The sequence below is a fragment of the Astyanax mexicanus genome, chromosome 7 (assembly GCF_023375975.1).
Source record: "Astyanax mexicanus isolate ESR-SI-001 chromosome 7, AstMex3_surface, whole genome shotgun sequence".
NCBI lineage: Eukaryota > Metazoa > Chordata > Actinopteri > Characiformes > Acestrorhamphidae > Astyanax > Astyanax mexicanus.
Genome location: NC_064414.1, coordinates 477,084 through 489,231, shown reverse-complemented (window position 1 = coordinate 489,231; position 12,148 = coordinate 477,084). Strand labels below are relative to the sequence as shown.

The following is a 12,148-nucleotide window of genomic DNA, read 5'->3' as shown; positions in this document are numbered from 1 at the left end:
ATGGTCTTTGTAACTGCACTTGAGAATACTTGAAAAAATACTTAACTGGAACACTGGACATCCCAAACTCTCTCCCAAAACAAACTAGACTGCTATCTGAACCTAAAACATCAGCACACCCTGACCACGTATCTCCTCACTGTCCGAGATACGAAGCAGAGACGGATCCTCACCAAATACAGACTGAGTGACCAGAGCCTGACCATCGAGAGAGACCGGGTCAGAAAGTCCTGGATCCCGAGAGAGGAGAGGAGATGTGCTCACTGCAGGACAGGGGAGGTGGAGACAGAGCTTTCATTCTTATCCTCTTTCAATTTATATATCATTATTATACACTTACATCATATACATATACACAGTTTTTTCCTTTCTTTGCTTTTTTTTTATTACTTTACATTTTTAAAATCAGATTGTATGCATGTATATGTGTATAAGTATGTAAATATATATATGTACTGTTTGTCTCAAATGTTTTGACAATAGAAATGTAATTTTGTCATGTCAGTAAAGCAAACTGAACTGAACTAAGAGAGAGAGATTCTCAGAGAAAGAGAGAGAGCGTGAGAGAGAGAGAAAGAGAGAGAGAGAGAGAGAGAGAGAGAGAGAGAGATACAGACAGACAGATACTCAGAGAGAGAGAGAGAGGGAGACAGATTTAGAGAAAGACAGAGACTCAGAAAGTGAGCGAGAGAGAGAGAGTGAGAGAGAGAGGCTGAAGGTTGGGGAGGGATCAGGGTCAGGACTCGGCAGTAAGAGGCTCGGAGTCTCACCGCGCGGATCAGCTCTCTGGTGGGAATTAGCGAAATTAACTAAATTATAGAAATTATTATTATTCTATCCCTCAGACTCGCCGCCTCTCTCTCGCGGGATAAACCCACACCCTGTAAAACCTAAAGGCGGATTTTAAAGTAAGAGAAGCGGATAAAGAGGAGAAAAGAGGAGAAAACCTCTGTTTTTATTCGGAGTGGAGAAGCGCGTCGTTTCGGCCGCGGCTCGTTCCCGACAGCAGCGCCGGTGAAGATGCGCGCGCGCGTCTCTCTGCTCGCGCTGCTCTGCCTGCTGCACGCGGGGCGCGCGCACACGTTCTCCGCGCTCACGGTACGTGATACACTCTACACTTTACAGTGTTAAATAACTGTGTTAAATAACTGTGTTAATGACAACGACTTACTGTGTTCTGTTTAATAGAGATGTTCTTATACTAAGTTTATTTATTTAACATTTTTAGCGGCTTTATTTTGTAATTTCAACATATTGACGTATTTATATAACATTCTGGAGTTACCGCGCACCAAATACACTTTCTAAAACATCTTTGTTATGTTTTATTATTTTTTCTGAATATTAATGCTAAATTAAATATTGATTATACAACTTTTAGGCTGAATCTTTTAAACTTATACCTAATTCAAGTGATTCAATACAAAAATGAAAATCTGATTTGGGTTCAATCCTTCTGTAAACATTATATATTCAATATATGATTTTTACTCCTTGATCTCTTTACATCTCTTTACATCCAAACAAAACCTGTTATTTAACTGAAATATCTCTAAATCAATCCATTTTGAAGTTATTTAAATCAAACATTGAATTACATTGAATTTAATTGAATTGATTTGAATGGGGACCTCCTGAATTAGAATAAAATTTATTTTATTTGATACCCAACCCTAATGTAATAATGTGCTATTTCAGACGATCTGCTTTTTTATTCATTCGTTTAATTGCTCTGATTTCTAATTGAGTATTTCCTGAAGATATTATCCCAGTACTGGTGGACAGCTGTATCAGAAATGAACCCAAAACACAGGAACCTACTTCTGTGCGCCACCTGTTGTGCTTTCCTTGGGATCTGTAGTTTTGCCCTCACCACTTGGGGTTTAGAGCTGCAGGCTGTTTCAGTGTGTTCTTGAGAAATGCAGGTTGTGTAACCTCAGCTCTGCACTTCAGCAAGCTGCTGTTAGTTTAAAGATCTTATTTTTAGGCTACTGAATCTGGCAGAGATGCTGAGAACTGACAGGTCTGCCAAGTTTTTGTGTAGGTGCTGAAAATCAGCTTCATTGGCTGGTTTCTGCCCGGTGAAGAACAGGAGCAGAAAACAGTGAAGTTCTGCCTCTTCCTGAGCTTACACTGCTGTTAATCACCAGGCCCAGTTTCCGAAAAGCATCTTAGCATTAATAACATACTAACATGGAGATAGAGAGAGAGAGAGAGAGAGAGAGAGAGAGAGAGAAAGAGAGAGCTCAGTGTGAAGCTTGCTCGACCAGCTAAGATTAATCTTAGTGCTAAAAACCTTTTTAGCACTTTAGGATCACCAGAGATGTACTGTGGGTAATGTTGTCATAGTCAATCTTTCAGGAACCTTCAAACTTTGGTGCAACAATGATTTATTTCCTCTGTGATAGGTAGCTAAAGTTAGCTATGTGCTAGCTTCTCTAGCTGCTCTATCCCAACAAAGTCTGAATATTCTAACGCTCTATCCCAACACGAATCTGAATATTCTACCACTCTATTCAAACAAGAATCTGAATATTCTACCGCTCTATCCCAACAACAATCTGAATATTCTACCGCTCTATCCCAACAACAATCTGAATATTCTACCGCTCTATCCCAACAACAAGAATCTGAATATTCTACTGCTCTATCCCAACAACAATCTGAATATTCTACCGCTCTATCCCAACAACAATCTGAATATTCTACCGCTCTATCCCAACAACAAGAATCTGAATATTCTACTGCTCTATCCCAACACGAATCTGAATATTCTACCACTCTATTCAAACAAGAATCTGAATATTCTACCGCTCTATCCCAACAACAATCTGAATATTCTACCGCTCTATCCCAACAACAAGAATCTGAATATTCTACTGCTCTATCCCAACACGAATCTGAATATTCTACCGCTCTATCCCAACAACAATCTGAATATTCTACCCCTCTATCCCAACAACAAGAATCTGAATATTCTACCGCTCTATCCCAACAACAATCTGAATATTCTACCGCTCTATCCCAACAACAAGAATCTGAATATTCTACTGCTCTATCCCAACACGAATCTGAATATTCTACCGCTCTATCCCAACAACAATCTGAATATTCTACCCCTCTATCCCAACAACAATCTGAATATTCTACCCCTCTATCCCAACAACAATCTGAATATTCTACCCCTCTATCCCAACAACAAGAATCTGAATATTCTACCGCTCTATCCCAACAACAATCTGAATATTCTACCCCTCTATCCCAACAACAAGAATCTGAATATTCTACCCCTCTATCCTAACAAGATTAATCTGAATATTCTATCGCTCTATTCCAACAAGACTCTAAATATTCTACTGCTCTATCCCAACAAGAATCTGGACACCATACCTTTAGACTTTAAAACACAAAAGGGTTAAGACTAATTGGTAGGGTCAGGGTGTGAAATGGGTTTGGGCCTAAATCAAGCCTAGTCTATCTGTGTAAATTCACACACACACACACACACACACACACACCCTCACCGAATCACAGGTGCACTGTCAGTATAACCCCCCCTTTGGCTCGGAGTGTTATACCTGCTTGAGGTTGAGGAACAGCGTGAGATTCACGATGTTGCCAAATATGTAACTGGCTCCTGCGGGTTGGCTCAGCATGGCCCGAGTACACAGGCCCGAACTCGAAGGCGGTGGGAAGCCGCTGCTCATTAGCCACAAGCCAGCGCCTCTGGCCGGGCCCCCTGGGCCGAAGCCACCACAGATGGGCCAGTGGGAGCCACGTGGCGTAGCGCGCTAACAGAGTGGGCTTTGATGGTGAATTCAGCATGGCCACTTCTGGAAAACCAAACACACCATCCTTTCCACATGCCAGCACGTTATTAAACGTGTCAACAGGGGAACAGGAAACAGCCCACTTTATAATCCATAAATGCAGGTAAATGGTAAATATTTGCACTCGTTTGGCTTCATAATAGGGCAGCTATGAGCTTTACCATGTACCTTGCTCATTATATATATGAGGTTCTGCCATAACCGTCAGAAGTTGGTGGTGATAACAGGAATGAAATGATTTAATATTTTGAATTGTAGCTCATTGAAAATTAATTTTTTGTTAGAAATGCTGGTTCTAGTCTTTCAGATTTCAATCTTTACTACTGCGAGACTTTTATTACATCTGCATTAAGGCTTAAAACATATTTTACACATTTTGGCCAATGCTCTTATAGTAGCCTGGCAGCTTAATACACTTAGTAATACACTCAAGATAAGGATACTGCCATGACTGCTCACTGGAATAAAGCATGTAATGGAATAAAGTGCACTTTAATGCACTTCTGGGCAATGCTAATAATTGTTATTTTTGAATGCAACAACATGCAAAACTCAATCTGCATAGTTTGAACATGTTTTGGACTCTTTATGTTTTCTGATTTTTATCACAACCTAAGGCCTGAAACATACTTCAAAAGCCAAGCTAACAATCTGCTCTCTGCTGAATAAAACACTCAGTACTCAGGGAGTTGTCTGCTTTCACATCCATGAATTGTGTGATTCAGGCTCAAGGACATTACTACTAATAAAATAAGTTGTTATTTGTAACAATGGGGAAAAAGGCCAAGGAACACTGGAGGTATTGCACAATTTACAGAGACCCTAAATCCTAAATCAAGCTGTGAAACTTACCAGCCTGTTTAAAACCTTTATATAAAAAGAATCTCTTAGGAACCCCATCTTTATTGATGTAGGACATTGCAGGGCAGAGGTTCTACATAGAGAATCAGATTTGAGAAACATTGGTTTTGGGAAAGCTTCTCTTAGGGATGTACCTTCCTGCAGGCTTTGGATCCAACCCAGATTACCTCCAGAATTTCTTAATTGGCAGTTCTTAAGTGGAGGGTGTCTATGAGTTGGGTTGGATCAAAAATTCTAATGGTTTATTGGGTCGCCATTGTACTTTCTAGAATCCAAGTCAGTTACACTCTCTGAATCAAAATTAAACAATCTCTAAAAAACAGTAGAAGCAGCAGAACCAGTAGAAATGGTGTGAATTGAGCTGAGATTATCCTGTAATGTTGGTGTACAGTAAAGCTGAGAAAGCTGCCGTTCTGAAATGTGCCTGAAACTGGCTGTGTTTGCATAGGTTGCAAAAAAAAAGTGGGCAAACAGAATCTGGGGCTTTGTTTGTTTTGCCTCTGTTGTCTGTGCTTCCCCTCTGCAGCTGAACTGAATGTGTGGAGCTGGATCTGATTCTGCCGGTCCTGGCAGGCCAGCTGTGTGTTGACTGTTCTAATGGAATGCCTGAAGAGCTCTTTTTCTGGGGCCGGGCTGCGCTCTGCTGCGGTTTTGTCTCTCGGGGTTGCAGGCGGGAGGGGGCAGGGGCAGTGCGGCTAGCGGGACCGACCCGTGGGGCTCTCGTCTGGCGTGCCCGGCCGGTGATGATGGGAGTTGTTAGCACCACGGCCAGAGATACAGTGGCTGTCAATGTTTCTCCACTTGGCACCGGCTGCCAGCTATGCGGCACGGCCGTGAATGAGAGCCTATAAAGACGTGTCCTCGGGGGCACCCGTGGGACGGCGCACAGGAGGAGACACTGTTATTCCCTGTGCCGAAAGTACAAATCGACCCGGGACGCGGTCGGACACGGGAGAAGGTAAACCGAATTCCCGCAGGTTCTCTGGCCGCGGGCCGGTCCCAGGGAATCCCGGTCCCGCAGTACGGAAGAAGAGTCAGTCCCCTGTTTCAACAACACTGATTCTGCAGCAGAGCTGCAGAACTGCTGAGAGCCGTCCGGATGATACGGCTTCCCTCTCGCTCCGCCTATTTAGAGCTTACTGAAGAGACTCATTACAGTACAGTACATTACAGTAGAGTTCAAACAGAATATAACACTCATTTTATGGCCTTCTGCCCCTCAGAGTGAAAGCTGGTTATGTGGATAACACCATGCCCCCTGCAGGAATGCCAGAGCTGTGCTAAAACTAGAATTTTAGGGATTATTAGACCTTTGTATTATAAATCTGTATTTACCCACGCACTGGCATGAGACTGCAACCTCTAAAAAAGGATATGTGTCATTTTAAAGCTTGCTGATTACCACTATTTCTGTTACCTTCGAAATAATCCCATTTTTGGATTATTTTGAAAATGCTGTAAGTGTTCAACGTGTTAGTAATAAAGTACAAAAATCACCATTATATGGTTATATAAAGCTATATGGCTTGAAAATACACTTTGTCAACTTTTAATGTTTTAACGACACAGTTGTGTCTTAAATTTTGTATCATTAGTAAGGTGCTCTAAATACTGTATAGTACTGTAATAAATACTAGGGCAGCAACTAATGATTATTTAGTTAGTCGACTAATCTGACGATTATTTTTTCGATTAGTCGATTAGTCAACGATTATTTCTGCCGTCTATAAAAACGATAGAAACAACAGAACATAAGATTTAAATGGCACTTGAATATCTGAACTCTGTTTAAACATGGAAAGTTCTGATATTTAGGGGTTTAAAATGTAATCTGTTTTAAGAGAAACGATTAGTCGACAATGTCATTGTCGATTATAGTGACTAATCGTTGCAGCCCTAATAAATACTGTATGACTGTCTGCTGAATACATTAATTTTCAGTTCTCATCCCCTCTGTAATATGGAATAATTACCTTTATTTAAACTGGTGCTGAAGCATCAGGTATAAAGTGGTGTGTGAGTTAGCGCAGTGGAGGATGATAGTAGAGAGGAATGCACGGTGTCAGTCTCTGAGTGGTATGATTTAGAGGTTAGCGCTGCAGCTGATGACCCTAGCCTCATTACTCGCCGGCCGTGCAGAGGACGCCTCAGAACTCAACGTTAACAAATAGCCGTGGGTAGTTAAGCTGAGGGTGAAGGGTCATCCAGACTCACTCCCTGCTTACAGCCAGGCAGGCAGGAATGTGGGAGGCAGCGCTGCATTATACAGACGCACATCTGCACTTTTGCAAGAGAACACACCTACACACATCTATATCCACACTCACACTCACACTGCCAAGGAAATCCTGGTGAGCAGCCACTTAACACATCTCTTCAGTTTCAGATCAATGCCGAGCTTCCAAATGCTGATGTAACAGAGTTTTAGGTTGTATATATAATAGACTGTATTATATATATCAACCATAGACATCTTAAAAATGATGAGTTTCTTTTATTTTACCAAATTGAAAACCTCTGGAATATAATCAAGAGGAAGATGGATGATCACAAGCCATCAAACTACCAAACTGAACTGCTTGAATTAATTTTTGCACCAGGAGTAAAGCAGCATAAAGTTATCCAAAAGCAGTGTGTAAGACTGGTGGAGGAGAACATGATGCTAAGATGCATAAAATAAAACTGTGATTAAAAACCATCAGGGTTATTCCACCAAATATTGATTTCTGAACTTTTAAAACTTTATGAATATGGCTCTTAAAAAATGCTGCATTTGTGTTTAACATGTTAGTAATAAAGTACGAAAATCATCATTATATGGTTATATAAAGTTATACGGCTTGAAAATACACTTTGTCAACTTTTAATGTTTTAACGACACAGTTTTGTCTTAAATTTTGTATTTGCACTCATGTAGATGCTTTGGGTTTATTTGAGAATCTGGACTCAGTTGACAGTTTTTTCTCTTTATTAACTTAATTATGTCAATCAGCTAAACCTGTTCGCATCATTGGATTTTCACTAAAGCTAGAAGCACCGCAAGCGTCTACAACAGCAATTAGCATTGTGCAAACTGCAAACCGTCATCAGTCTTACCTCAAATTCATTCCATTCATTTTAATAGACACCAGGACATCATTCATTGGACAGTATTTCTTGTCTGAGGTGTAAAAATGATCTCAGTGTCGGCTGCTTCGTGCTACAATGTTTTTATTGCAGAAATTATTCGACTGTTAAAGGCTAAGTCCACATATTTAACCACATTTCCACATTTTCAGTGGATATTTTCTGCTGTATGACTCAAGTTTGAGAAGACCAATGCTTCTGTACCTATTTCTGCGAGCTGAGGACAGACATATTAGAGCTATTCTGGTCTGAAAACCACTGAATGCTGGATTTTATAGTTTTTTTTTTGTAGAAATATTGTGTGCAAGAGGCAGAGTGTGCTGCTGTTTCAATCACAATGTTGACATCTGACTAGTTCACGACCATCCTCTCGTTTTGGCCAAAGCATTCAAACATATCTTCTTTCATCCCTGTGTGATTTTTAAGCTTTTCAAGCAGCTCTTCCTTTTTGACAGAATCCATGCAGACCATTCAGGCCCTGAGACCCAATAGCCTTGCACCTGTGCTGCCAAATAAAGACCTTCCCCCTTCACTTCACATAGATGCTAGTGGGCTTTCATTGCCTTTTTTATTTTTCCTTCTTCACTCATCCTTTATCCCTTCTCTTCTTGAACCTTTTCACAGCAATTAAATGCCGTCCTTTTGATTGAGTCGATTGCCTGGTTAAAGCCTGTCACTTTCGGCCTTTTCCACCAAGCTGGAGACTAATGGTTCCCAGACGAATCCCAGGAAGCCCCCGCCAGGATATCCCACACATTCACACATCCGCACCAGTTCTCCCTCGCTTTCCATCAGGGTCCCGTTGACCCCTCACGGCTGGGGTGTTAGGGGGGTGTTAGATGCCCCTCTGGGGTAGCTGAAGGCCCGCCCCTGGGCCCCCTTGTTCCTACCAAGCCCGTAACCCTGCACAATACGCTCTCTGCTGGGGGTCAGCCTACAGATCGCAGCTTTCAGACCCACAATGCTTTCTTGGCCAGAGGGGGTAATAGGATTTGGGGTTTGTGTGCTGGTGGGTCCTTGAGAAAGAAATATGTCAAAAATCACCCGCTTGTGGCCCTAATTCTCTCCCACACTTTCCCCCTCCCAAACCACCTTTCATTACAGCCTTATGGCCAAGCTCTAGAGCGGTTTAGCTTTAGAGATTTGAAGGGAGGGAGAAATCAAAGAAGGAAACAAAGCGAGAAGGAAAAACACAAGGCCATGGCAGCTGGGGAATACTTGGGGGAAAAAAAGTCCCGAATTCATGACACATGATTCCTTTTCTTGCACTTTGTTCTGGCTGCCCTGCTTCTGTGGCTGTGTGCAATAGGGAGCAGCCATAAGTCATGAAGGAGGCATGTGAAGTTGCCGGTGGTGATACATCAATGCCATGCTAGGTCGTTCCCCGGGCCTCTGTTGCTCGTATACACTCGAACCGTGAGCTCTTAGCGGGATGCCATGATCGCGGCTGTTTACCCTTGTTTTCTAAGACATTCATCACCCTGCGCAGGACCACGATGAGTTAACTCAGACTCAGCCAAAAGGCTATTCAAGACTGTTCAAAAGCCGTACGTGGTGTTTGAAGAGTATTAACCACGTACGGACTATAGCGAACCTTGACATCCCCTTCGCTTCAATGCGCCATTCATCTGCTCTTCCTGCAGTCTCTTTGTCAGCTTAAGCCTCGCTCGATTGTCTCAAACAGAAGCCAAAGCGAGTCTTTCAGAGAAGCTGAACTAACCCTAACTCATCCGCAGTAAATTATTCCCTTTCTTCGGACCAGTTCAGTGTCATCTGCTGGTTATCCTTGTCATCCTTTTCTCAATGGCCTGTCTGCTGTGATGGGCCAACTTGTCCATGTTGGGTGGCAACATCAGCTGTCCATTCATCCTTTTCTTTTTGGGTTGTCTGTTGAAGCTGTTCACCAGCTGTTGAAGCTGTAAAAAAAAAAAGATCACGTCTGACAGACATGGTGGGTGGCTGGAGAATCCCTCTGGGCTCGTGAATGGGCATGCTTTAGTGCCGAGTCTGGGTTTGCTGTGCACTTTGGGCCTGGTTTGACTGTCCCTGACCGTCTGAGCTCTTTTCTCAGTTTCTGACTCTGTGGGTACCATCATTGCTATTGTGGGAACACCATGGTCACTTTTGGAGCGTAGCCTCTGTGCAATCAACTGCTAGTCTCCAAGTGTTTCATATTGGGGTAGAAAGAAAACAAGACATAAAAAGGCAACAAAAGAAGGACATTGGAATGGAACTTTGCGCAAGGGACCACAAGAATGAACTACTGTATATTTGTGCAAATCTATCAAATCTCTGGCGTAGCTTTCACAAGTGAGTGTCCTGTGCCAATGTGTGTCTGGGTCATTCTGCAGCTTAACTGCTAAAGTTGTGCAAGTGAAGCAATAACAGTTTGTAGCTCTGTGTTATTGTGTCCCTTAGTTACTGTTCTGGAAAGGTATCTGTCAAGCTACATCATAAGCTGTGGTGTACAGTACGTGACTTTGTATAGGGTATATATATATATATAGCATAAATTAGAATGAATAAGTTGCACAGTGATGTAAGTCAAGGTACCTTAATAAGAGAACATACTCTATGGAACAAGATGCTAAAAACCAGGAATTAGGACAGGGGGGAAGCATGTAGACCATTTGATAAAAAGCCAGATTTAAGACCACCAAGTTTTGCATCTTGACCACAAGAACTTGACCACAGTCTGAGATGATGAGCTTGATTTGGGGTCAGCATTGGCAGCGGCAGGGCTGTCACTCCTTACTGGACCCGATCCCGGCCTGGTTTCGTCCTGACAACTCATTCTCACCTCCTGCCGAGGCCTCTGACAGCAGAGCCGTGAAAGACTGAGTGGAGAGGGCGTGAGGGCACAGCTGCAGAAGAAGGAGAGAGGGGGAGGATAAAAGAGAGAGAGAGAGCGAGAGATAGAGCGAATGCAAAAAACGGGGGTAAGGGGCAGGGGCCTTGCTGACCCCAGACAGTGGGACACTGTCAGTCAGGAACTCCAGTACAGAGCTCCAAACAGATAGACCCCCAACGCACTTGGAAAAGGGGATGCTTTCATTCGCAAGTTAATATTCATTCGTTCTGAAATAAAGGCACCAGAAAAAGGAGGAAGAGAGGGGGCGTCGGGGTGAAGGAGGGAGCTTGAATTGAGAAGGCCTATTGTTCTTTTATTGCCTAGTTTATATTCAGATACGGCGAGAAAAAAAGTGGAGAGGAAAAGAAGTCCATTGAGATAACGGATGACTTCCACATACGCAGTGGCTCGCTTGCCCGGCACGCAGACGATATTAGGCCATTTTTTTGGTTCTTGTTTTTTGCTGCTTGTCAATCTTCACAAAAAAGTGCAGTAAATGAAGGAAAGGTACGAATATTTTCACAGCTGAACCTTTAAATAAGAGAAACCAAAGTTAAATTTGTTCACTTGTAGACTGTACGTTTAGCCTGTTTGGTTTTGGTTTCACACTAAAGTTTAGTAAGTGCACTAAAGACTACGTTCTGTCATGATCATCTATGTGGGCGGAGTCTCCATATACTTTTTTTTATTGGTTGCTTCGACAAAAATGACCTCTTCAGGTGTTGTAGTAAATCTTATTCCCTTTGAGTGCAGGTGTGTCTCATAGCAGAATGAGCTTAACAGAGTTCCCTCAGATTATATTTCTTTCTTTCTGTTTATATATCTAAATAAGGGTTAATCTACTGTATAATCTACAATTACAGTAGATAAAGGAATCACCACAGTAACCTGTTGTACCTATAGTGCTGTGTTGTGTGCCTGTGCAGCAAGGGGAAAATTCAGCACATCACTTCCTCTTTATATCTTGGGTTGTTTAATGGGTAATGATGGACTGCCTCAGCTTTTTAAACTTGATTTGTAAGTCTCTACTCTCTAGGAAAGGCTTTCTAAAAGATTCTAAAGTATTTGCTGTGAGTGTTCATATATTAATCACCCCACCTCATCCTTTACTCCCCAACTTATCAACCAAAATGTACCAAATGTACTGGACGGAGCTCCATCATTCCTGAAGACCCGTTTCCATCTGCTCCAGTTACTTACATGGGATTTGTTGGAGTTATAAGTGGCAGTAAAATAGTGAACATTGAACGTTTGCATCAAAATTTTATCAAAATGTTTTTGACTTAGGGGACTTTGAAACAATCTACTGTGTTAGAAATGCTTTCTACTCAGACAGGACTCTAAAACAGGAAGATATCTGGGCATGTTTGAACCAAAATTGAGTAATTTATCAAGTTTATTCAGTGAAAATGCTAATAACTAATGGCAGCTCTGCCAAACGGTACATCTTGCAGTGTGATGAACATACCTTGACAATTTT

At 42.1% G+C, this 12,148-nt stretch overlaps 1 protein-coding gene across 2 annotated transcripts in view; it reads left to right on the top strand.

Moving 5' to 3' along the window:
- Positions 1–648: 648 nt before the first annotated feature.
- Positions 649–12,148, top strand: part of smoc2 (SPARC related modular calcium binding 2) — a 45,770-nt gene continuing 34,270 nt past the window's right edge. Inside the window, exon 1 of one of the 2 annotated variants that reach the window (XM_022685116.2) lies at positions 649–1,098. In XM_022685116.2, the coding sequence (XP_022540837.2) occupies positions 1,021–1,098 (78 nt within the window). In that variant the 5' untranslated portion in view covers positions 649–1,020. The remainder of the gene's footprint in view (positions 1,099–12,148) is intronic. The other variant, XM_022685117.2, reaches the window with a different exon arrangement.